The sequence below is a fragment of the Lepisma saccharinum genome, chromosome 7 (assembly GCF_977018435.1).
Source record: "Lepisma saccharinum chromosome 7, izLepSacc3.1, whole genome shotgun sequence".
Classification (NCBI taxonomy): Eukaryota; Metazoa; Arthropoda; class Insecta; order Zygentoma; family Lepismatidae; genus Lepisma; species Lepisma saccharinum.
Genome location: NC_139235.1, coordinates 55678010 through 55705995, shown reverse-complemented (window position 1 = coordinate 55705995; position 27986 = coordinate 55678010). Strand labels below are relative to the sequence as shown.

Genomic DNA, 27986 nt, shown 5'->3' with positions numbered 1-27986 from the left:
TTATAATGAACTCTATTGCAGAGATTTGGCCCTTGGGTACCTCCAAGCAGTCCATCACCTAAACACATTTCTCGACTAGAAGAATTGCAGTGGAAGTTCTATACTAATCGGGCCTCCCCAATGGCGCAGTGGTAGCGTCGTCGCCTTGTAATCAAGGGGTCCCGGGTTCGATACCCAGTGGAAACACAAGTGGTTCGGATCCCACTTTAAACTGTAGGTCCATTCCCGATTAGCCTTACTATGCATAAAGTGGACTTAAAACACCAAATCAATCAATCTATCCTAAGCCCTAAAGAGCGCATGGAAATAATTTGAAAAACACATGATTGAACTATACGTAGATGTAGAGAAACGTGAGGCCTGTAGCAATTTAAGCTACTCATTTAACTTCACTAGTTCCTCGGCAGACAGTCAGTAATGAAGTGGTGCTCCCCAATAACCCATCAGGTACTTCTCTCCTAGTTTAAGCTGCGTGGCTGCCACCTGACGGCTGAACTGCTAAAGTCCCCCAAATTATATAATGTGGGCATATGGTTATGAGGTTGTTCCTGTTCACGCATTCAAGAGATGGTTGGGGACAAGGGGAAGTGGCAACCAATAAACGGAACAAATTCTGATGAAAACTGCTGAAGAGATGGCCTGGACAAGGAGGTAGTATTGAATATACACTATCTACCAAAAAGTAATTGGTCACCTGTACAAAATGGTTGTCTGGTGGTGCGAACCCTGTTAGAACCTCGTGGAGCCACCTCTTGCTGCTATAACAGCAGTCACCCTGTCAGGCATGCTCTCGACTAGTTTGTGGAGGACGTCCATTGGAATGCGTCGCCATTCCTCTTGCAAGATCTCACTCAGTTGGACAATGAAATTTGGCCGCATCTCCCGAGACCTCACCCGCCGGTCCAATGCATCCCAAAGGTGTTCTATAGGATTGAGATCAGGACTCTGTGCAGGCCAGAACAATCGGTGAACATTGTTGTCGGCATACCACTGCATAGTAGTCTCCGAAACATGGCACCTAGCATTGTCATCCTGGAAGTAACAGGGGTCCATTCCGTAAAAACGCCACAAGGTTGGGAGCATTTCATTGTCTAGTATTGCACAGTATGCCTGTGAGTTCATTGTGCCACGAACAACCACCAGTGGTCCAACACCGTAGTACGAGAAACAACCCCACACCATTACTCCACCACCACCAAATTTCCTGGTAGGCACTATACACTCTGGTAGAAGCCGTTCCCCGGGTAGCCGCCACACCCATACACGTCGATCAGACCCAAACAATGTGAATCTCGACTCATCACTCCACAGAACCGTTTTCCACTGCTCCAGTGTCCAGTTGCGACGGTCCAAACTAGGGCTGGCCAAACGGATCCGGATCCGAAAAATTCGGATCCGAGAGTTCTGGATCCGAAGGTTTCGTATCTCAATCCCATTATAATATTACCACACCTTAAAAGGTATAATGATCTTCGATTACAAAGAAATTTTTCGTTAGTCCTACAAGAATTTTTTTCAAGTGTTGTTCCTAAAATACTTTGCTACGCATCGGCTAACACACTTGTGCACAAATGTCAGAGGTGATTTTATAAATGCCATTGAAACGAATATGTATTCATTCGAATGTATTGGAAATGGAAACACACATAAATGTGAGAAATTCCATTCCAGGATGAAACCTTTAACACATATAACAAGATAGAAATGTTATACAAAAATTATACAATTGTTCTACAGTTAGTTTTACAAATTAAAATAAAACATTATAATATATGCAGTGTTAAATAATTACAACGTGTAAGACTAACAAGGGAGGTTATCTAAGTGTCCCCCTCCGATTTCCATGAAACTTGGCAGGTGTATAGTGGGGCCCAAAGGAAGAAATACGTGTTTTTTTTTTGTTTCAGCTAAAAAACGGTTTTACGGGGCGAAACCCACTCAATTGTCAAGATGAGGACAAATTGAAGTAAGCATCTGACCCCTGTGTCCCCCTCCGTTTTTCATGAAACTTGGCAGGTGTATAGAGGGGCCCAAAGGAAGAAATACGTGTTTTTTTTTTTTTGTTTCGGCTAAAAAACTGTTTTAGGGGGCAAAACCCGCCACAAATGTCAAGATGAGGACAAATTGACGTGGGGATCATCTGACCCCTGTGTCCCCCTCCGATTCCCATGAAATTTGACAGGTGTATAGAGAGGCCCTATGCCCCCTGTTTCTTCCTATGCTATATTAACGTGGTTTCGGGGTCAGATCCCCACTTCAAATTCTCCTCATCTTGACATTTGAGGGGGGAGCTCTATACACCTGCCAAGTTTCATGGAAATCGGAGGGGGAGACTTAGACCTCCCTTGTAAGTGTATTAATTAATTACAAATCGCGCACGCGCGCACACACACTATATATATATGTGTACGTATATTATATATATATGTATATTAGCAGGTAACAATATGTTATAAACACATTCTTACTTTCCAAAGAAGCGCATCTGGGATGACAAAACGGATCCGGATCCGGATCCAAATGTACCGGATCCGGATCCGGATCCGAAAAATTTTAGGATCCGGATCCTTAGGATCCGGAACCAACCGGATCCGGATTTCGGATCCGTGAGGTTCCGGATCTGGCCATCCAAACACCACTTGAGACGCTGATCTTTATTCACCTTGGTGATTAGAAGGCTTATGTGCCGCTGCTCTTCCGGAATATCCGAGTTAGTGGGCCTATGTTCGCAATGTTCCGATGGAAACTAATGCCCCTGTTGCTGCCGTAAACTCCTGTCTGATGGTAGCCATCGGCTGTGTCCTGTTTTTGACAATTTCACGTTTTAGGGTTCTTCGATCTCTGTTAGTCAGTTTTTTTGGTCGCCCGGAACGTTCACCATTGTCACAATGTCCATGCACCTTCCACTTACGAAGCACAAATGCTATTGTTGATTTGGGCCTGATTAACTTTGCGGCTATGGCCCGGCTAGACAGCCCACTGAGATGGCTGCCCACATTATGCCCTTATCAAAGTCTGATTGCTCTGCACTACGCGCCATCTCTTTCACAAGTGCTTCCCTTGCTCACGGAACAACATGAAGGCCACACAAATCAAATTAGATACTAAATTAACCACAATCATAGGTGCCCAATTACTTTTTGGTAGATAGTGTATTTTGCGTTCGTAAGACTTTAGGCAGGGTGTAAGGGATGACCCTTACGGAAGGAAATCAAATGCCAACCTATCCTCCACGTAGGACACCCCGGACTCCATTTTGCAGACTCACGGGACTCTGGCGTCTGGACTCACAGCCAGTAGTTGTTTATGGGGATTTGTGCTGTGTCCTGTCGATGCGTACTCGTGATTGCCCTACCATCTATTTAATCGCCACTCATCTCTATCGTCGCGATTAGCCAAATGTAGCAGAAAGGTGGCGTAAAATAAACGCAATCAACAAATAAATTTCAAAAGTTCAATGTCTTGCACTGTGTTTAAAAGAATGAACAGTTTCCTTACAAAATTTTATGAAACTTAGATGAACATAAATGTGCATTTCATTTATAGTTAGTCGAAGTATGACCTAATTTTGGATCATTTTATTTGTGTTACTTAGCACCACTTTTGGCTAATCGCGACGACGAGGAAGAGCGGATGATATCATGAAATTCGTGAGGGGCACTCACAAACAACACCCATGACCAAATCGGGATTAGAACCCGGGATCCCTGGCGTCGTAACGCGCTGTGCTAACCAACCACTCCACCAAGCAGATCGGCTGAAATTATTTTCTGAACACTCTGTATTTCTCAACTATTTTAATTCTGTGCTTCTTAAATACACATGGTACCTATCACGATAACAGGTTTTTATTATATAAACCTGCAATTTTAAATATTAGAACCTTAAACATTGTATTTTAATATAATATAGTTGGCTATTAGATCTCATTCAACATTTATTTCCTGAATTATTTAATTCATCCGTCTTCCTGTTACAGAACCATGACTGTGCATACATAACATCTTTCTATTTATTGAATTATATATTTCATAATCTCAAAATTTGTTTTCCCTTTGACTTTTTCCGGCTGATAAAAACATTTTTCCATTCAGTGAGCTTAGAAATGTGTTTGTGGTGGTCACAGTCTCACCCCCCTTCTCCCGCACACGCATGCACACACGTATCTCCGGTTTATTGAAAAGTGCTTAACAGTTCAAAGGAGGGTATGCGTGTAGTGACCACAAAGTTCCACAGTACAAATCGATTCAGATTACCGAGGATCGTAATATTCGGCATAAATATCTGTTAAAGCTTAAACATCACTTTTACATACTCCATTTTATGCAATCGTTCAACATTAACTATCCACGAGGACTGCTTAAAATTCCAGTTAAAAATGCCTCTCCATTTCGTTATTGATATGCGTATCAGTCCTATGTAAATATTCCACACTATTATTTTCGTTTGCAATAATAGTAAAGTAAATATTATCAGATTCCTACAGAATGTTCATACACATACACAGGGTGTCATTAAAATGGTGTCCGCGGACCATAGAACCGTATAGAGGACATGAAGATAAACAACTGGTCTTTGTACCACATTTGTATTTCGCACATCGTTTCGTCACAATGAACGTTCAAATAGATAACATTTTATCGCATCTGTGACGTTGATTGCTTGATTAGATCTGAGTTTGTCTTGGAGTCCACTTTATGCAAAGAAAGGGTAATTGGGACAGGACCTACAGTTTAAAGTGGAATCCGAACGAGCATGTGCCTCCACCGGGTTCGAACCCTGCACCTGCTGATTACAATGCAGCGACGTTACCACTACTCCATCGGGGAGGCCAACGTTGCTTTCTGTCGAGAAACGGCTTATGCCAGTGTTACAAGGAAAACATATATTCTGCGAAATGTGACTTACTACCAACGACATTGTGTTGTAAGCCGTGACGGCGCGAGGGAAAAGTGACTTGGGGGGAGCGAAAAGGGGGCGACAAATTTTGTTGGGAGGCAGTCACATTTAAACACCCGAAAACATATATAAATATAATATACAGGGTGTTTCAAAACTACTTTTACAAACTTTGAGGGCTGGTTCATCAAACCAAAACAATAAAAAAAGTTCATATAAACATATGTCCGAAAATCCTTAGTTTCTCAGTTATTAATGAAAGTTTGCGTTCAACGCATTTCAAGCCACAATCCACCAACTTAAGTTTGTAACCAATAATAAAATTAATTTTGTTAGATAATTCGAATGATATTATTGATATAAGTCTGCTGATGTACTCATGTATCCTAGATGGCGATGTGTTGCCAATGAGACTTGTTTACATTTGTCATTTGTGTACATTCGTGGGTAATCTGTTTCTCTTGTGTTGCAAGTTAGGTGAACCATGGCAGGATATCCATATCGTGAACAGGCAGATATGATTTTTATGTACGGTCGCGCGAATGACAATGGACGCGAGGCTGCACGGTTGTATCAGATGGCGTTTCCAGACCGGAGCCATCCAACATTTGATGCTGCTTTTCGTATCCAAAAGAAAGTGGTGGAGAGTATGAGGCAGAAGGGAGAGAAACGAAAGCTATAAATAAAATAATAGGAACAACATAAGCGGTTTACACGTGAAGCCATGACACCATAAATTGTCCAATATTATTTTTTTCTATACAGATATTACTCTTGAATGGTATTTCATTTTTTAACTGTAGAATATTTATTTATTTATTTATTACCTTGTTATTTAATTGTCTCTAATGTGTATATTTACTAAGCTGCTCGTCAAGTCAACCTTGCAGCAGGTTTTCGCATATGTAGTTCCAAACGTGCGCGCAAGAACATAGTTCCACTGAGACGGGTTCTATTCCGACACAACTGCATACTTGCAAGAAAACAGTTATTTAATTTGTAATATACAGACAAAATAGTACATCCATTAGCAGGTATGGACTTAATTGGTTGCAATCACTGTGCAGACGAACTTAGAACCGTAGATTCGCCAACTGCAATGTGTAGTGCGTTGAAGAGACACTGAAACTTTAGAGCGAGTCGAGCGAGACTGAATGCGTTGCAGAACGCGTGCAATCGGCGATACCAGTGTTGCACATCCCACTCTTTTAACCCTATGTTTATTGTAGAGCGGCGAGAATGGCTGAATCTACTGTTCAGCGCGCGGTTTTACCCTAATGTTATTTTGGACTTCGTCCGAAGGGAAATTTTCTTCAAAGACAAGCAAGTTGTTTTGAATGCATAATCCTCCTTGCGGCAACAAGATCAAAGTAAAACAGGGCGTGAGGTGATTTGCCGTCAATGTGCGCACGAATTGTATCACGGGTGTTGAATGATTTGCTGTTTGAGTTTAGCAAGAGGAAACGATTGTTTGTTTTTTGACGACAAAAGAATCTCCGCGGTATTAAAAGATATCGCAGTGAGAAGAAACATGTTTATTATTTGGACGAGACGTCCTTCAACTCGGTGGGTGGGGGAAGGGGGAATAAAACATGGAAGGATACCAGCATGCAAAACCACGCCAGGGCTGAAGAAACCAACGATGAGGGGAAGGGGGAGGCTTATTGTTTCACCCACTGGCGGCAATGAAAGCTTTGTTGAAGGTGCATATTTACTGTTCCGCGCAAAGAAAGGGAAGGGTGATTATCCGCAAGAAATGGACAGACCAAGATTTGAATCCTGGTTTAGTGAAGTGATTCATAAATTGAAACCAGAGTAATAGCGACAGACAATGCACCTGATTGTATATATCACCAATAACAAATCATGTTTTTTTGGTGGTATAACTTGAATTGCGTGTGTCTTACAGGAACGGATGTATTGCGGACGAAGCAACCACGTTTTTCATAAATGTATTTCTTTCTAAACCAAAAAAAAAAAAATTGTCATTAAATTCAAGAGGGCCTATCGTTGTTTACTTTTATCTTTGTTCATTTTTATTTTTGCGTGCTCGAAATATACACACACGCTCTCATGTTTCGAAGATATTTCGCATTTATATTAAGTAATGACACATTTATTAAATAATCTATGCGCAGAAAGTACTTTTAAAATTTTATGTTTCAGGAGACAAAGAGAAGCAAAAATACATTCCACTTGACATGCATGCGGGTTTTGATGTGTTGTGCAGTTGGCAATACTGTGGATTTTCTCAGTGTCTGCGATGTAAGCAGCTCGGCGGTTGAGGAAAGACTGGCACGGAAGATTCTGAGCTCAGTTCTCGCGCGGATTGATACATAAAACCTGCTGCAAGGTTGACTTGACGAGCAGCTTACGTAGGAAATAGGTTTGTAGTAAAACGTTCAGAAAAATTCTGTAGTCATGTATGTACTGGTATAGCTGTTTCATCCACTGAAGACTTATTGGTATGTTTAATTTAAGTTTTTACACAATCTGGGTTTTGTGGAAATTGTGAGGTACAGCCAAATGTTTAAAGCTGCATACACCTATCGGAAACTATCTATAATTTTTGGATTTGAATCCACATAGCCTAATCTATTAACGCTAAAACTTCAAAATGTATATCTGGTTAAAGCATTCCATCTGGCGTCACAATTTGCAGAGAATTTCTCACTAGACTGTTCAGAAGTTTAGAATTAGTTCCATGAATGAGAATAACTGTTTCAGTTGAGAAGGCTTGACAGTTACACTGAACGCAATAAAACAGCAATGTCCAGTCCCCATGGTTCATCAAATAGAAGAGATGCGAGCTTCTCATTCCACACATGTCGCGACAGTTTTGTGATAACACTTTCAAAACAACAGCAATAACAGAACTCTAAAGCTATTCTGGCAATCGCAACATAATGGACGTTGTAAATTTCGCCCACACCAATCTCAGAACGAAGAATAGAGGTGCATGCGAGTAATTGATCTTTATCAATTCCATTGCTGTAACAACTTCGCTCCTGCTCCTACAGCGCAATTATATCTGCCGAATGTAAAGTTTTGTATTCTGCTGTGACGTAATGGAAATTGCGTAAATGTAGGAAACAGGCGGTGGCTCAGTCGGTAACGCGTCTGACTACCATGCTCAAAGTCCCGGGTTCGATCCCCGGCCGGTTCAAATCCGGGAACTTTTCTAACGGTGGAAGCGGCCCCGGCGCCTACCCAGCGTCGAATAACATGGGTACCTGGGGGAAACCCTGGGGGGTAAAGGCGGTCAGGGGCGTGATGCTGATCACATCACCCCACTCACGACCGGATCAAGAAAGTGTGGGGCGTTACCCCCACACCCCCTATACGCCTTCATGGCGTGGTGCTATGCACAGGGGAGCACTTTACTTTACTTTTGTAGGAAACAGGCACCGTCTATGTCAGAGATCACGCATTACACGCTTAATCCTAGAATATAGCTATCAGTCTTGGATATTTTGGGAGTTTTCATAGTAATGGTAGTAACGTTTACTTAACACTTGCTAGAAAGTAACTACGAAACTAAAACAGAGTTTTGAAACTATCCTAACAATCACAACAATCTGCAGCAATTTGAGCTTGTTTCTTTTAAGACCACTTTATGCACAGAAAGGCTCATCGGGACTATACTTACAGTTTAAAGTGGGATTCCGCGTACGCAGGATTTTATTTCGGAGGGGGCTGGAATTTAAAAGATGGATAATACATAGCTGCATTATATTTAGTAACCACAAATAACCTTCGATTTGAAATTTGTTGAAGACAAAAATGGTAATAGGGGGTCATTTTAAGGGGAATTAGCACATACCAATTTGGTTTTCCCGAGTTATTTACCGCTTTCCTTTGAAAATTTTGATTTTTCCTAAATTTCGGGAGGGGATGTAGCCCCGTCAGCTCCTCACCTGCGTATGCCAATGATCCTAACCAATAGGTGCTTCCACCAGAGCTCGAAGCGGGGAGGGGGGTGCGGGGGATAGTATACCCCCACCTATCAAAGTTTTCGCAAAACATCCCTCCAGCTATCTCATAGTAGCACATTATACAATAGTTCTCACAGGAGCCCATATGCAGGAGAACTAAGGTATGATGCAAAAACCTCCACAGCAACATGCTTTTGTGTGGAAGCTAGATTATTATTTGGGAAGGAGAACAAGTAGAGAATAAAACATGTTACTGCAATATACATAATACTAATATCCTAAATAATAAATTTATTGTTAAGAAGGCTACAATAACCTACAACATGTAATAATTACTCGTACATGCAGTTCTCAAGTATCACCCATGACGACAAGCGATTAAAATACCAAAGGATCTCCGAAAGAAGAATTATAAAATATGTAGACCAAAAAATGCAAAGGAATGGAGAATAAGAAGGAATGAATAGATACATTTAATATTAGAAAGTCCAAATAGAGTCAGACGGGGGAGAGTCAAATGTAGAACTTTAAAAAGTCCGACAAAAATTACAACTCAAATTTATTAGGCGCATCCAGAAAGTAAGTTTCCCTTGGGTTGTGCACAAAAAGGAAACATTATTTCATTCAATGATTTATTGCCACAGATACAGCACTTGTCCAGTGTAGTCTTTCTTTTAATTGCTAAAATACTTCCAAGGAAGAAATTTTTGAATTCGCTGCTGCATTATATAATACATACATTGCAAAATCATGTAGCAATTTAAGCTAAGAGATTACTATTACTTTCATATCACTATGTAGATATTAAATAAATGGGCCATTCCACAGAAAGTGAGTATAGATGTCCCCACTGTAACAGTCCATAAAACACAATTATCTCTTCATAAATTCAGCATGACAAAAAGTAATCAAGCATAGCATGTGCTAACGGTCAGCAGTTTGGAATGTGTTTTATCAATTTCACTTTGAATGTGTATCCAATAAAGACACACCTTGAAAGCACGGTTCAAATGGCTCAAATGCAAACCTACAGTGCGTTCGTTTTGACTCGTGGCATAGATAGCGTGTGACTGCAGAACGGCGAGGCGCGGCGGTGTGGTTTCTACCCGTGACGTCCCGCTTATTTTTACGCACATATCTTTAGCATGCAGAAATTTGTATTTATATTGCATAGCAAGTACTAATCTGTGTTACGTATAACAGTTGTTCAAAGTGATGGACAACTGCATTCACACATTCCCGGCATATTTTGATCAAATTTTGATTCGAACATTTTTATTTGATTACGCAAAGATAAAGTTGAGAAAAATGATATAGAAAATACTGTAAGAAGTTCTACACTCTGCTTGGGAATCTGCATAACGGTATGGAAGGAGAGAAAGCAAGTGAAAGCAAGTGGGCGGAGCGAGACAGTGCGCGCTGCTGCAAACGGCTGGTAGCTGTCGTCTCGTATCAACATACTGCAGGCTAAGGCATAGCCAATTGAGTTCAAAGGTGAGTACTTCTAAACCATGCATACAAGTAAGAGTAGATTAGCTATTACATTAAATGGAAACTTCTCTACTTACAATTGGAGTAGTTTTGTAAGATTTGTGAAGGTGTTGCCTTGTAAGACGGTGAGCTTATTATTAGAGAGAAACCTGGAAGAAAAAAAGATATATTACAAATGCACGTACATAAATGAACACTTGTGCTGGTTTTGGACAATTTAATCTACATACTAAAGGCACAATATCAATGTGGCATAAAAACTAAATCGTTTGGTTTATCAGAGGGAAAAAGAAAAGATAATTTGCAAAATAAAAGAAAATAAAGCTCTCATGAGTTGAGACAGAATTAAATAAAGGTTGGAATTAAATGAAGCTTGGAATTACAAATTCTTAGCAATACTATGTTAATTACATATCCTGATTAATGGGAGATTAGATCATTTCTTTCCTGGACACATTACTTAAATGACGATCGGAAATTTTCTTCCCTAGGAACAGCTTTTCTCAGAAGAATGAAGCAAGGATACTCCAAAAGATCTTTAGGGGGGGGGAGTAGTATAAAAGTATATACTATAAACTCGAGAAATGATGAACCCCCCCCCATGCAGATTTGGCTACACTTAAAACAAGCTCAACATGCCCATATGAGCTTTTTGCTCAAGTGTGGAACCCTGTCTAATCCAAGATTTTTGTAAAAATGCCCTCGGGAATTTCCCGTGATATGATGACCCCTCTCAGATTGATTTGCCCGCACTTACAAAAGTTGCATCAGCCAGATTGTTGTCCATAAGCTTGTTAAAAATATGCCTCTTTTGATATTGTTTTGGATACACTTGAAATTAAGCCAAGATGCTCATAAAACCCACATACACCCACACCCACCCACACACACCCACACACACACATATTTACTTCTGGTTTAAGTTCAATTGAACACCAGCCTCAACTTGCATATCTAATACTAAGACAATGTAATAAGCAGAGCTCTTCTAGAATTGCTCTGTGACTCTCTCATTTCTTACATCATAAACATATGATTTTTCACCTATGAGAATAACACTACATGTGGTGTCATCAGGGAGTGTATCGTGGAATTCACAGATAATTTTAATGTTTGTCCTGTCATTAACCACAACTTGTTTTCTTTTTGAAGTGTTGATGACACACATGGGTCTCTGTGCTTTGAATTCATCTGGTGTGTAATACATGTCAGTATTGCCAGTAGTGACCCTTTTGTATGCTGTAAATGCTTCATATAATTTAAGGAAATCATCCTTGGACATGTCTAAATTATAATTTTCTCTGGGGAACACCTCATTTCTGCCATTTTTAAGATATATGTTCTTGATGTTGCAGTTATCAAATTTACTTGAATTTTTTTCCTGATTATTGTGTCTTCCAGTCTGAAACAGTACCACCACAAAATCTGGCATGTCATATTGTATACTGGAGAATGAATTTGTAGCATCAAACTCATAATAGGTGCCAGTGGCAGGCTTCTGTACACATTGATATGTATAAAATTGTAAAGGTACCTGTGGATTTTTTATTATATCTGCTTTGTATTTAAGAGCATAACTGGCCTCATATTCAACAACCGGGATTCTTAGCTCCATAGTCTGAATAATGCATTTGCCTTCATCAGGTAGGGTATTAGACAGAGCTTCCCCTGTAGAGTTTAATGTACTGTACCTCATCAAAGCATTATTATCATTGGCAGCTCTTCTAAATGTGATTCTTAAACCACCTTTCCACATAATATCTTTGTAATCTGAGAAGAATCCTAGCAACAGGCTCATGGGGAACAGAACTGTGTGGCTTTTAGATATAATTTTATCACCAGCCTCAAATCCACCTATTTTGTAGTAAGAAGCCTCGGTTTTGGATAATTTTAGTGTGGCCAAAGCTGTGGAGCTAATGCCGGGGTAATCCACTCTGTTTATAACAACACCATGTTTTCTGATCTCAATTTCAGAGAACAGATGTGGCACAAAATTGTCTACCAATCTTATATTTGAATTTGCCGGATAATCTGTACCATCGAGCTTTACAACATCAAATTTGATATATAGATCTGCTCTGTGGGGGTGTATAAAGCCATCCCCTACATCAAGATCAACCTCAATCTCTGTGTTGGGTTGATTTAAATTTGCAAATGTCCTCCTGTTTGGGGGGAATGATTGTAGCTCATAACTCTCAATATTTTCCATTTTTTTTGTATGTATTTTTATTTAAATATTAATCTCTATGATAGCAGTTGTTGTGGCTCCAGCAAAATCAACTAATTCTTTTTTTTCATTAGTGACCATCAACTCAATGTAATCTATTCTATTATGACACACAGGAAAATATAATGTTGGGGATGGAGTGTAGATGATGGGCTCCATAAATTCAGAGTTAGGTTTGAATGTTGCAATGATGCCAGTTTGTTTGTGAGTGCCTATACCATTTGATTTGGTGATCATACCCTCGGCCACATTACAGTGAATATTCAGAGTTTCTATGGCTAAGAATTTAGGTATATTAATAGCAGTGTGTTTGATGGCTGGTTCAAGTTTTGTGTTGTTCTCAAAGCCTAACAGCTCTCCTATAGTACCCAGATCCACTGTTTCTGTAGTAGATACAATCTCTACTCTGTGAGTGACAGAATTTTGAGTTAATACTATACCTCTGGGTAACTGAGCATTTAAAGTAGATAGATTATATTGCCCTGGAGTGATGACAATTTTTTGATCCCCAACTGCAATTATGTTGTTGTGGTGTGTAATATTGGGGATCAAGTACATGCCATAAAATGCTCTGAGAGCTATTGTTTTGGGATACACTATATCATCATGTAGTCTAAGTTTCAATATTGAATTTTGGCTGGTGAGATGGAATACCCCCATGATGTTTTAAATACCACAGGGCTTTTTGAAAATTTTCAATTGATGGTTTATTTATTTGAGACATATATCTAAGAACAGATAAACACAGATGTCCACAATTAACATCTTTGAAATTTTGAACACGGGCATTATTGTAATAAAGATTAGTTGATTTTAGATATTTTACTAACTTTTCAGGTGGAACACCTCCAAATGAATCAAACACAAATGCCTCATCTTTTAAATATTTAAGATAACAGATCCAGTGAGTGCCCTGATTTTTGTACTTATCCAAATTAACAATGCCACACTCTTTGTTGAGTGGTTGCTCTGGCAAAGAATCAGACATGTACACACCTCTAAAATTTTTGATGCCCAGTGGCTTGATTAAAGCTTCAATATCTTGGTTTGTAAGCGGCTCTTGTTTTTTTAAACTTATTCATGGCTCTCTTAACACTTTTGCCTTGTTTCTCCATGGCCAGGTTATGGCGCTTCAATTCATCTAATTCTGCCCTATTTTTCTTGGCATCTATTACTGTTTTTGCTATGGCAGCTGATCCCCTAGCCAAGCTCCCAACAGCCCCAAGTGCTGCTAAGATGGCCGGGATAGTAAATATGAAACCCCCCACATGTGATTTTTTTCTGGATTGTTGTAATTTTTTTTAATTGGGGGGTACTAAGCAACAATTTCATACCATGGCCCTTGGCAATACAAGAGCTTTTTTTCTTGCGCTGCTTTTTGGTTAAAAGACTATCAATAGTTTTAAGAGATTTAAGACCTGCATAAGGTATTTGATACATAACACCCTTGGCCTTCATTCTAGGTTTATTATATACATATTCACAGCCCCCACCCCAGTTTTTGTTTGGTGTTCATAGCTATGGTGGTCCCCAATGCTGCTATTCTCTCACTCAAAGAAGCATATTTGGTTACAAATCTACCAAATGCAGCCTCTTCTAATTTCTTGTCTGCAACATGTCTCTTGTCAAGATCAGAATGTGTGTTGTATGCTATGTCATGGTCTCTACAAGCAGCATCTAGGGGATTAACACCAGGATCACCTCTGTTTAATCTATGGTTCAATTTTGTACCGGGACCACAATACTGATAGCCTGGAATGTGTAGTTCAAATGGCAGCTTGTTTATGATGTCATTAACCAGCCCCCGACCCTCAGAGATATTCCAAAATTTAGGTGGTAGAGTATTAATAATTTTTATAAGATATCCAATCCCCTTAGTGTCATTCACTATAAAATTAGACAATTTAGTGATTATCATGTCCATAATTCCAACCTTTTCATTGTAAAAATTGTGGTTGCCAGCATTTTCCTCCCCAACTATCACCAGCAACCTATCTACAAGTTTCCTGACATTATCAACCCAGACAAATTCTTTAGGCAGGGTGTTGTATTGTTTGATTCCACTACCTGTCTTGATCTGTGACCATATGGGCTTGATTAAATTGTTGTATTTTGCTCCAATGCTAGACTTGACTCTTTTTTGTGTGGGATCATTGTTCTGGTATAGAGCATCTGATTTTATTAATATTTCTTTGTAATGCTCATAATCTTGATCTGTATATCTGCCAGGCCTTTTCCTAGTCATCAGTTCCCACAATCCAGGTGTGCCGGGATATTTAACAAAAGCACCTCTTTCTCCAAGATGAGATTCTGAATATACAATTATATCATCTCCCATAAATGTTACTCTGAAATTGCCAATTCTATGTATGATGTTACCATCACGCTCTGTGTCAGCATATAAGCCAAAGACCTCATCTTTGTTGTCTTTAGGTGTGCTTAAATATTTTTGAGCAAGAAGACCCAATTCAATAGGATCCTGAGTAGCTTCAATTCTTCGAGGAGCAACAGGACTAGGAGTATGAATACTAGAAAGTGGGGTGATTGGATAATCTAATATGTTCCTAGCAGCTACAGGTACAAGCTCTGTGATCAAATTTTGATTTTGCTCTGTAACAGTTTTGATATTTTTACCTAATTCACTAGTAGCATCAATAATAGGCTGTTCTGTTTGTTTGTGTTGTTCATAGATTCCTCGGTTCTGTGATTTCCATCCCTTAAACCTTTTTACAAGATAATCTCTTAATTTAAGATCATCAATAATTGGCCTTTTCATGGTTATTTATATATGTTTCAATGTCTAGAAAATTGTTGATTTTATTTCTGTATTTGCCACTATTGGGTTTCCTTGTCATATCAATCGTGACAAACCCATAGCTATCCTAGTTCCAGCACCTACTGCAAAACTTGGAAAAATCATTGTAGCTCAAGTCCCCACCTACATATTCATCATGTATGTGTTTGAGGTTGGTATGATCTTGATGAAACACACATATAAAATTGCTGTTGTCTCGGATCAGCTGCTTCGGAATTTTAGAAAAAGTCTGTGCCAGGTAGAAACAATCAATGTTTTTGTGTCGCCCCTGTGTAAAAAAATTTCTAACCTTGTTTTGATTATCCAGTATAATGTCATCAAACACAACAACACAGTTACCAAGACATTCATGGAGTGGCTTAACATCTGGTTCAAAAGTGGCTATATCCAATCCATCATATAGCTTCATCAGCTGCTGATATTTTAATTGTTTCAAGCTCTTAGAGAAGACATACAAGTGCCTATTTTTCCAGTCTAACCAGTTGGGTGCCAATAAAAAATTATCAATCATTAGTGTAGTTTTACCACAAGCCGATGGCCCAACAATAAGACATCTAATATTTTCAGGCAGCAACTTGCCATTTCTCTTAATCTGCTGTTCAGGTTCTGGCAGCCTTTTTATAACATCCCAGGTGCTCATATTATCACTTTGTCTGCATCGATCCAGCTGTGTTCTGGAAGTCCTAGCCATTTGACAAATAACTTGTTGCCTTTTCTGCGGATGATTTTTTCTATGAGATATGTGTCAGGCTGTTTAGTTTTGTTGAGTTCTTCTTCATAGAACCGGCCTTTGAGAATTTCTCCTCGGTGATCTTTTATTATATATGTGTTAAGGGTCCCAGGTTTAACTTGAACCACTGTAAATTTTTCAGTGCTCCAGTTTCTTGTAAAGCCTCTTTTGAATAAGTGCTTATATTTGCTGATTCGTACCTGATCACCAGTAGTGGTAGTGGGCGGGAACCACGCCAGAAAATGAGGCTCGCCTTAATGGATTTTTCTTGTAAGGCATGAGCCTCATTTTCTTGCAGTGTTGCCAACTTCTTACTCGAAAAAATCACCAAGGTTTTTTTTTAGTTTAACCACCTAAAGCAAGGAGCTGGCAATCTTGCTTGAGGCTTCTTAATGGTTTGTTTTTGTAAGGCATAAGTCTTATTTTCTCGCAGTATTGCCAACATCTTACTCGAAAAAAATCACCAAGGTTTTTTTTTCGGGTGTAACCACCTAAAGCAAGGGACTGGCAATTTTGCTTGAGGCTTGGTTTACAGTGCATAAAGCAAGGTTGCCAACCTACTGCTTTTGCCATAGCTTTTTACAAAAAAAAGATAGAGGAGAGAAAGAGAGGGAAGAGTTAAACAACCGATAGCCTACCTACAGCTTTTTTGTCTAACCTAGCCTCAAGCAAGGAGCTGGCAATTTTGCTTGAGGCTTGGTTTACAGTGCATAAAACAATTTTTGCCAACCTACATATACTAAACAAGGAGAGTTGGTACTGCCGTAAAAGAGAGAGAGGTGGGTGGATGGCAACACAAGCACGCGCGCGCGCGTGCCTGTGTGCGTGTGTGTGTATAATATGTAGCATTATTATTAACTAGAGTGTGTTGGCAATTTACTTCCAACTAAAAAAATAGAGATGCCAACGTTGCTGTAAGATGAAGAGAGAGAGAGAGATTTACGGCTGGCAACAGTAATGAGCGAATGCGCCATATCGTAATTTTCCAACTCCGTATATCGTGATTTTTGTAAACCTCTCTCGGGGGGAACGATGTGCCACACACACGCACACGCGCGCGCACACACACTTATATTATAACACAAACAAACAAACAAAATAATAATAATTGTTGTTTTTTAGGATTCCTGGCCCCCATAACCCCGCCAAGAGTGCGTGGTGCCCAACCAAAAAAGTAAAGGTTTACAAATAGGAATTGGCAACACTGACGAGGCTCGAATTATTATTTGAGGCTCGAAATTATTATTTGATGCTTGTTGGTGTTGCCTACCCACAGGAGGAGGGGGAAAGAGGGGGGGAGAGGAGAAGAGGGGGGGAGAGAGAGAGGAGGTACTATCAGCGCCATCTATTAGCAAACAATAGAAATAAAAAGTAGGTCAAACTTTTTCAACACCCAAACATTTTAAACGTCCTCACGTAGTAATACGATCTAGCTGAAGATGTTTAAAAGAGTACTCTTAGTCGACGAAGCTAATTGCTAGGGCCCTTATATTGCTAAAATATTTCTTGATTTGCATATTTCTCATACCGCCATATGTTGTTCTAGTTGACTTCTTCCAAAAAAATGCTAATTAGCGAGAGTTAATTAAGCAAGGGCAAGTAAAAGAAGCAAAATAGAACATATGTGCCGGCGTGAGAATATGTAAAAATTCGATTCAGAGGTGGATCGAATTAAAGTTGGGGGATATTTTGCATTTTTTCCCTATAATGTACAAAACATTTACCGTACATAATTTTTTCTATTTACAACAGTATAAAATAAGAGGAATGAGTGACAATATCCATATTAATTAGGAAAGTATGTTGTATGCTAGGTTAGCTAATTGTGTCTTCTACAGCTTCACTGTATAGAGGGGAGATGGAAAAAAGAGCTCTACGGAAACTGACGCTCTTAACAATATTGTACGCCCCGGTGAAAATTATATATAAATAAGACTTAAGCGTATTATCTGCTTTCATGCCAGATTTTACCAACCTGTGAGCTGTAGTGTTTAGGTGACAAGCGACCTGCTCAAATATGATACTGTTGACAATATTGTACGCCCGTGAAAATTATATATAAATAAGACTTAAGCGTATTATCTGCTTTCATGTCAGATTTTCCCGACCTGTGAGCTGTAGTGTTTAGGTGACAAGCGACCTGCTCAAATATGATACTGTTGACAATATTGTACGCCCGTGAAAATTATATATAAATAAGACTTAAGCGTATTATCTGCTTTCATGTCAGATTTTGCCAACCTGTGAGCTGTAGTGTTTAGGTGACAAGCGACCTGCTCAAATATGATACTGTTGACAATATTGTACGTCCGTGAAAATTATATATAAATAAGACTTAAGCGTATTATCTGCTTTCATGCCAGATTTTACCATCCTGTGAGCTGTAGTGTTTAGGTGACAAGCGACCTGCTCAAATATGATACTGTTGACAATATTGTACGCCCGTGAAAATTATATATAAATAAGACTTAAGCGTATTATCTGCTTTCATGTCAGATTTTGCCAACCTGTGAGCTGTAGTGTTTAGGTGACAAGCGACCTGCTCAAATATGATACTGTTGACAATATTGTACGCCCGTGAAAATTACATATAAATAAGACTTAAGCGTATTATCTGCTTTCATGTCAGATTTTCCCGACCTGTGAGCTGTAGTGTTTAGGTGACAAGCGACCTGCTCAAATATGATACTGTTGACAATATTGTACGCCCGTGAAAATTATATATAAATAAGACTTAAGCGTATTATCTGCTTTCATGTCAGATTTTGCCAACCTGTGAGCTGTAGTGTTTAGGTGACAAGCGACCTGCTCAAATATGATACTGTTGACAATATTGTACGTCCGTGAAAATTATATATAAATAAGACTTAAGCGTATTATCTGCTTTCATGTCAGATTTTACCAACCTGTAAACTGTAGTGTTTAGGTGACAAGGGACCTGCTCAAATATGATACTGTTGACAATATTGTACGCCCGTGAAAATTATATATAAATAAGACTTAAGCGTATTATCTGCTTTCATGTTAGATTTTACCAACCTGTGAGCTGTAGTGTTTAGGTGACAAGCGACCTGCTCAAATATGATACTGTTGACAATATTGTACGCCCCGTGAAAATTACATATAAATAAGACTTCAGCGTATTATCTGCTTTCATGTGAAATTTTGCCAAACTGTGAGCTGTAGTGTTTAGGTGACAAGCGACCTGCTCAAATATGATACTGTTGACAATATTGTACGTATATTGTATTGTATAGGAGACTAGAAGCATATAATTTGGCGAAAAAACAAAAAAAAACCAAGTAAGATCATAGAGAATAGTTAAAAAAAAGTGAAGAATTATATTTTGCATTGCACAGCATTGGATATTAAATAACATACCCCCAAAAAATTTCTGCATTATACGTTCTGTAAAAATTGCCCTACGTACCAAACTGCTGTGTCAAGTAAACATTTTCAAAGGCACTGTCGTACTTGTGTGCCGGGAAAACAAATATGTGCGACCAAACTGTGCTCTAAGTGTGGGAAAAATATTTCTATTGCCAACTTCAAGCGACACCAGCTTACTTGCCACTTACACTTACTTGTAGCAAAAATAAGCACCACCCATATATAAATAAACCCCCCAAACTAACGCTAATTAGAATTAGCTTACAAAATTTTTCTCATAAGGTATTTTTCGTAAACACTCTACCACCAACAGATCACATATAAATAAACATACCCCCCAAAAAAAAATGCGCTCCATGAAAAGTTGCCCTGTGTGCAAAAAAACAAACATATCAAGCAAAAATTTTGCAAGACATTGTCGCACCTGCGTGCCAGGCAAGCATTTGGCTGCCACCGAACTGTGTTCCGGATGCAATATACGCTTCACAATTGCGTATGCCAAGAAGCATAAGCTTACTTGTCTAAGCGAAAGTACATCTGGGGCTCAGCCTTCGACCTCCACCAAGAGGAAGGCAGAAGCAGCCTCCATCAATGCACCACCCACGAAACGCGTCAAGCGTATGACGAAAGCGAACCAATCTGCTTTCGAGCGTTTGTTGGAGGATTTTGTCCTCACTTCGGAGGGCTTATGCGACGTTCGTAGCTTTTTAGAGGAGAAGCGAGCAGAGATAATTTCCATCCTCGGTGATGCGCTTGCAACGCACTCCACCAAATTCTACGCATCGCTACGTTGCCAGTACAAGAAGCCGTCCGATGAAATTTACAGCTTTTGCCACAACACCAAGGCGAAGACGCTGCATCTGGCGGATGTCGACAACCTCGAGGTCATCTACAACAAGTTTGCCGAGGAGCTGGTGGTTAAACAAGAAGAACATGAAGCTGAGGGCTCGGGGGGTTCGCTGTGTGGCGGGCCTCACGAACTGTGCATCAAACTTTGCAAGTTTACGCCTCTCTCCGCCTCCAGCTACGTCCCCTTACCATCTTCCATCGCGGCAAAGACGGCCGTCCTGAACATTCAGAACAGTGACGCCAAGTGCTTCGTATGGTCGGTGCTTGCAGCGTTGCACCCTGTCCACTGGAAAAACCATCCACATCGAGTTAACCACTACCTACCCTACGAGTCGGAACTGGAAGATGCTATGGCTGGGATCGACTACCCGGTGGCGCTTTCGGACATTCGCAAGTTCGAGGCCCGTACACACAACCCTCGGTTGGTCATCAACGTTTACGGCATCACTGACAAAAATGTGGTGTACCCCATCCGGGTGAGCGACGTAGACGACGATGGTGCTCGAGAAATTCACCTTCTGCTCATCAAGGATGAGACCCATCACCACTACACCCTCATCCGTTCCATCTCTCGGTTGGTGTCGAGTCAAAAAAGCAAGCATCGTGATAGCATAGAAGTTTGTCGAAGGTGCTTGTCAATTTTTGATAATCGAGAACAGCAGGATTACCAGCGCATCAGAGGTCCCAACATCGCTGCAGAGAAGCTCGCTCGCCACAAACTTTATTGCGATGCCAACGAGCCTGGGGTGGCAGTCTTGCCCAAACCTGGCACCGTGGAGCGTTTCCGCATGCACGGTGCCATGGTGGAGCACCCCGCTATCATCATCGCGGACTTCGAGGCCTTCCTCAAACCCCTGTCCACTTGCGATCCCGATCCCGAAGTTTCCTCCACCACCCCTTACCAACTCCACGAGGCATCCAGTTTTGCCTATGTTGTGGTGCGACGAGACCAGCACGTCGCCCCCGAGCTCTACGTGTATCGCGGTCCCGACGCAGTTAAACACTTCCTCGAGAGGATGGTTGTCGAGGCCATCGAGATAGGGAAGGTACTGTTGGCCCCCAAGCCTATGCTCCCACTGTCCCCCGACGATCAACGTAGACACGACGAGACCATCGCTTGCCCTGTCTGCGTCGAGAAGTACACTGCCAACAACCGTAAAGTCCATCACCACGATCACTTTAACGGTAGGTATGTTGGTCCTTATTGCAACGATTGCAACCTAATGGCCCGGGACCAGCGCTTCATCCCTGTGTTTTTTCACAATGGCTCGGGATACGACTTCCACCATCTGGTGCTTCACTTGGGGTACGACGACATGCGAATCAACGTCCTGGCGCAGAACGAGGAGCGTTATATTAGCTTGAGCAAACGAGTGTCGATCCCGGAATCACGCTCTACCGTCGAGCTTCGCTTCCTCGACTCCCTGAGGTTCCTCCCGGCCAGCCTCGATGCTCTCGCGGGGAAACTCAGCGACGAGCAAACACTCATCACCTCTGCGAATTTTCCGAACTTGGACGCCGGTTTCTTCAGGCGTAAGGGGGTCTACCCCTACGAATACGTCACGGACCCTACCAAGTTCGCGGAGACGTCGCTACCTCCTCCAGCAAACTTCTATAGCAAGCTGCGAGGCTCGGACATATCTGAGGATGACTATAACCATGCTCAGTCCATGTGGCGCGAGCTGGATTGCCAAAATCTCGGGGACTACCACGATGCGTACCTCAAACTTGATGTGACGCTCCTCGCCGACGTGTTCCAGGCGTTTCGTGCAACTGCGAAGACCATCTACAAGCTGGACCCTGCATACTTCTACAGTCTTCCCGGACTGGCCTGGTCGGCCATGCTTCTTCTTACGAAAATCAGGCTTGAGCTTCTTTCGGACGTGGACATGATGCTGTTCGTGGAACATGCCGTGCGGGGTGGAATGGTCCAGGTGCCGCTGCGATACGCACGCGCCAACAATCACCACATGGCCACCGGTTACGACCCTTCGCAACCGTCCAGCTACATCATGCACACGGACGTCAACAACCTCTACGGACACTCCATGATGCAGCCGCTCCCCTTTGGAGGCTTCGAGTGGGCCGATCCCTCCAACTTCGACGTTGAAGGTTTCGACGATTCGAAACGCGGATTTTTTGCCGAGGTGGACATCGAGTTCTCCGAGAAGGTGCAGGATTTGTTCTGCGATCTTCCGCCAGTCCCGGAATTCAAATGCCCACCCGGCTCGAACCAAGCAAAGCTCATCATGGATTTTGTGCCCAAAGAGCGTTATGTCCTGCACTACCAAAACCTCCGGTGGTTGATGAAGAGAGGGGTTACCGTCCGCACGGTACATCGAGTTTTGATGTTCGAGCATTCTCCATGGATGAGGCCATACATCGAGCTCAACACCGAACATCGCACAGTCGCCACTTCTGATTTCGATCGCGATTTCTTCAAGTTAATGAACAATGCGGTGTTCGGGAAAACTATGGAGAATGTGCGAAATCGTGTAGATGTGAGGTTAATATCAAACAAAGCACAATATTGCAGGCTCGTAGCAACCCCGTTATTCAAATCAAGAACCATTTACAATGAGCAGCTGGCTCTGATTCACATGAATCGAGGTGAGGTGAGGCTCAACAAACCAATCTACGTTGGAGTCACGGTTCTGGATCTGAGCAAGCTACACATGTTCAAGACGTACTACGACATATTACGTGCACACTACGACCACAACATCTCGCTTCTCTACATAGACACGGACAGTTTAATATACCAGGTTTACACGGCCGACGCGTACGAGGATATGGCCACGGTTCCATCTTTGGTTGACCTTTTCGACACCTCGAACTATCCCCAGCCGAACCGATACGGCATCCCGGCCCCGCAACAAGATGGTGCCCGGCAAATCCAAAGACGAGAAGAAAGGTGATGTGGCTCTCGAGGATGTCGGTCTTCGCTCCAAAACCTATGCTATTCAGGCAGAAGGATCCATCACGAAAAAGGCTAAGGGTGTGGACAGGCGGGTCGTCCGAGAGTTACTCGAGATAAAGCATTACCGCGAAGCCCTTATAAATGGGACGTCAATTGCAGGAGTGGAGCAGCGCATCCAGAGCGTCGACCATGTGTTGACAACCAACCAGGTGAGAAAGGTTGCCCTGGACGCACGCGACGACAAGAGGCGCGTTCTGAAATGTGGGATTCACACGCTCCCATGGGGGCACTATTATCTAGAAATTAGCTTCGAATGTGGTAAATGGCATGTATGTATGTATGTATGAAAAAAAAAAAAACAATTTATGTAACAGAAGTTCTAATTTAATATAGCCAAAATATTGGAACAATGGTGTTTATCTTCAAATGCGAAAAAAAACAGGTGGAGGTTTGGAATTTTTAGCGGGACTAACTCCCTGCCGCGCCCTACGGGGTGAATATGGGGCACACGCAGGGCCAAAGGGGAAGTTCCTTTGTGCGTTCAAGTGTGATTTATTATAAATGCATTAAAATTAATTTGTTTTTTTTTTTATTATTTTTTTTATTCCAGATTATTCTCACAAATGTAAGAAGGTGTTCCTCGCAGTACATCCTAAACATTGCGTTGCAGGTTAATCTAATATTTGAACCTGCGGTCAGTATAATTTTTTGAGAATTATGTGTTGTTTTTTTTACTTAAAACTGTTCGGTCACTCTTTCATTTTTGACATCATACACAAAAGACTTCTCTGCAATCAGGATGACGCTGCACAGAGTATCGGCAGGCAGCGCGTCGTGGAACTCGCACACGACCTTGATGTTGGTTCGATCGTTGACCACCACCTGCTTTCTCTTAGATGTGTTGATGACGAACATCGGCCTGCGTGTTTTGAATTCGCTGGGCGCGTAGTACACGTCCACGCTTCCCTCGGTCACTCGTTTGTAAGCCGTGTAAGCTTCGTAAAGTTTGAGGTAATCGTTTTTGGTCATGTCGAGGTTGTAATTCTCGCGCGGGAACACTTCGTTACGTCCATTTTTGAGATAAACATTCTTGATCTTGCAGTCGTCGAACTTGCTGGAATCTTTTTCCTGATCGTTATTGCGTCCGGTCTGAAAGAGCACCACGACGAAATCTGGCATGTCGAACTGTATGTTGTTGAACTGCGTCGTCACGTCGAATTCCATGTGACTTCCCGACGCCATCTTCTGCACGCACTGGTAACCGTGAAAGTGAATCGGCACCTGCGGACTTTTCAAGATCTCCGCTTTGTACTTGAGGGCGTAGTTCGTTTCGTATTCCACCACCGGCATTCTCAATTCCATGCTCCGGATGACGCACTTGGCCGCTTCGGGTAAAGTGTTGGACAGCGGCGTGGTGCCGTCCGGACCCAAAGTAGCGTATCGCATCAGTGCGTCGTTGTCGTTGGCCGCTCTTCGAAACGTGACGCGCAGTCCTCCCTTCCACATGATCTCCTTGTAGTCCGAGAAGAAACCAGGCAGCAGACGCATGGGAAAGAGCACCGTGTGACTTGTCGTCGATATTTTGGTCCCGGCTTCGAATCCCCCGGCCTGATAGTACGTTGCGTCCGTTTTGGATAATTTCAATGTTCCCACTGCCGTCGACGTGATGCCTGGATAATCTATTCTCTCGATGACGGTGTTGTGTTTCCTCACCTCCACCTGCGAGAACAGGTGAGGCACGAAGTTGTCCACGAGTATCAAGTTTGCTGCTGCAGGAAACGCGTCTCCGTTTTCTTTCTTCACCACGTCGAATTGAAGGTAGAGGTCCGCTCTGTGAGGATGAACGAACCCATCCCCTACGTCCACGTCGTACTCAATCTCCCTGTTCGCTTCGTTCAGATTGGCGAACGTGCGACGGTTGGGAGGGAAAGATTGCAATTCGTAACTTTCGATTTGCTCCATTTCACTATGTGTGTTATTTATTATACGTTGATCTCCACGATGGCCGTCGTAGTGGCACCTGCGAAATCCACCACGTCTCCTTTCTCGTTCGTCACCACCAACTCTATGTCGTTTATGCGGTTGCGACATACTGGAAAATAGATCGGCGAAGAGGGCGTGTAGATGATCGGTTCCATGAACTCGGAACTTGGTTTGAAAGTGGCTATGATTCCCGTCTGCTTGTGACTTCCTAACAATCCGTCCGAAGATTTTGTGATCATGCCTTCCGCCACGTTGCAGTGTACGTTCAGAGTTTCTATGGCCAAGAATTTAGGAATGTTGGTTGCCGTGTGCTTGATGCCAGCTTCGAGTTTGGTGTCGTTCTCGAAACCTAAAAGTTCTCCCATGGTGCCCAGGTCCACGGTCTCCGTCGCGGATAGGATTTCCACTCTGTGCGTGACCGAATTTTGAGAAAAGTACGTGCCTTTGGGTAATTGAGCTTGCAAAGTGGAAAGATTGTATTGTCCTGGCGTGACGACGATGTGTTCGCTTCCGACGCTAATTTTGTTGTTGTGCTGCGTGACGTTAGGTATGAGGTACATGCTGTAGAATGCACGCAGAGCCACGGATTTAGGATAGACGATGTCGTCGTGCAGCGTGAGTTTCAAGATTGAAGATTCGCTCGTGAGATGGAACACGCCCATCCTAGTGATGCTGTTTGAGGTTCCACAATGCTTTCTGGAAATCCTCGATCGTAGGGTTATTTATTTTAGAGAGAAACGCGAGCACGGAGAGGCAGAGATGGCCGCAGTTCACGTCTTCGAAATTTTGAATGCGTTCGTCGTTGTAGTATATAGAGGTTTTGTTCGTCTTCAGATAATGAATTAAATTTGTAGGTGGAACATCTCATCATCATTTTTGTGGTAACATATCCAATGCGTGCCTGGATTTTCTTGACCGTCCAAGTTGACTACTCCGCATTCTCTTCTTTTATCGCTTGAAGGTAACGAGTCGGACATGAAAACTCCTCTGAAGTGTTTGATTTGTAACGGTTCGATCAGAGATTCAATATCTCGGTTGGTGAGTGCCGTTGTTTCTTTTTTTTAAACTTTTTCATCACGCCCTTCCCCTTTTTCTTCTCCATGGCCAGGTTGTGACGTTTCTGTTCTTCCAATTCCGCTTTGTTCTTCTTCGAGTCGATGACGGTTTTCGCGATGGCGGCGCTACCGCCGGCTAAACTTCCAACGGCCCCCAATGCTGCCAGGATGGCCGGGATGCTGAATATGAAACCTCCGACCTTTTGCTGTTTCCGCGAACGCTGCAAGCGTCTCAATTGAGGTGTGCTGAGAAGTAATTTCATTCCGTGTCCTTTGCTCAAGCAAGAACGTTTCTTCTCGCGTTGTTTCTTGGTGAGTAACCCATCGAGGACACCTAGATTTTTAAGATTGGAGTATGGTATCTGGTACACGACACCCTTGGGCTTCATGTTGATGCTCTATGTGTTATTTTCACGGTATGTTATTTATATATATATTCTGAAATTTTTTCTTGTGTAGTTTTTTTTACGGTATGTTATTTATATATAAATGTTCCGAGATTTTTTTTTACGGCCTCGCAGTCGTTACACAAATTCTATTACGTGCTTCGTTTTCTTGCCAAGAAGTTCCTTTGTCCCCTTGTACACGATTCGAGTTTTGTTCTCGATTAAAATAGATAGCTTCTCGTCGGATAACATGTTAGCGTATCGATCTGGTAAAAATAGACTGTATTGTGCGTTGAGCAACAAGCGTACCTTGGGACCATACTGGGTAGAAACGATTGAACCGGAAGTTATCGTGTAAGGTTTGTCGACTTCCAATTCCTGAATTTTTACATACTCGACTGACAAATTTAGCATTTGTTTTAATGCTTGGAGATCGCTCATTTTTTCAGTAGTCATATCAAAAAATTTCAGAGTGTTAGAGATAAATTTAATTGTTTTTCACTATGTGTGTTATTTATATATACCAAAAATTATTTTTTTATGATGTGTGTTATTTATATATCAAGTTTTTTTTTTTACTGGATGTTATTTATATACCCCACCCCAATTTTTGTTTCGTGTTCATGGCGATGGTGGTACCCAGTGCGGCGACCCGTTCACCCAACGATGCGTCTCTGCTCACGAACCTTTCGAAAGCTGCATGTTCCAATTTTCTGTCTGCTTCGTGACGTGCGTCCAGATCCGTCTGCGTGGTGTTGTAGGCGATGTCGTGATCTTTGCATGCCGCGTCCAACGGATTCACACCCTTGTCTCCTCTCTCCAATCTTTTCTCGAGTTTGGTACCCGGTCCGCAGTACTGGTAGCCAGGTAGATGCATCTCGAAAGGTAACTTGTTGATGATGTCGTTCACGAGTCCCTTTCCTTCGGCCACGTTCCAAAATTTCGGAGGCAGCGTGTTGATGATTTTGATCAGGTAACCTATGCCCTTGTCGTCGTTCACGATGAAGTTGGAAAGTTTCGTGCTGATCATGTCCACGATGCCAACCTTCTCGTTGTAGAAATTACGGTTGCCTGCATTCTCTTCGCCGGCTATCACCAACAATCGGTCCACGAGTTTCCTAACGTCGTCCACCCAAACGAATTCTTTGGGTAACGTGTTGTAGCGTTTGACGCCGCTGCCTGTTTTGACCTGGTTCCAAATCGGTTTGATGAGATTCCTGTACTTCTCGCCGCTGCTCGATTTCACCCTATTCTGCGAGGCGTCGTTGTTCTGGTACAAGGCATCCGTCATGATCAGAATTTCCTT

The 27986-nt window shown here is 41.9% G+C and overlaps 1 protein-coding gene across 1 annotated transcript in view; it reads right to left on the bottom strand.

Annotated features, from left to right (window-relative positions):
* The window catches only part of LOC145990474 (uncharacterized), a 462687-nt gene that overhangs the window by 150674 nt on the left and 284027 nt on the right, over positions 1–27986 (bottom strand). The window contains exon 11 of the mRNA XM_083126168.1: positions 10403–10474. Coding sequence (XP_082982294.1) covers positions 10403–10474 — 72 coding nt within the window. The remainder of the gene's footprint in view (positions 1–10402; positions 10475–27986) is intronic.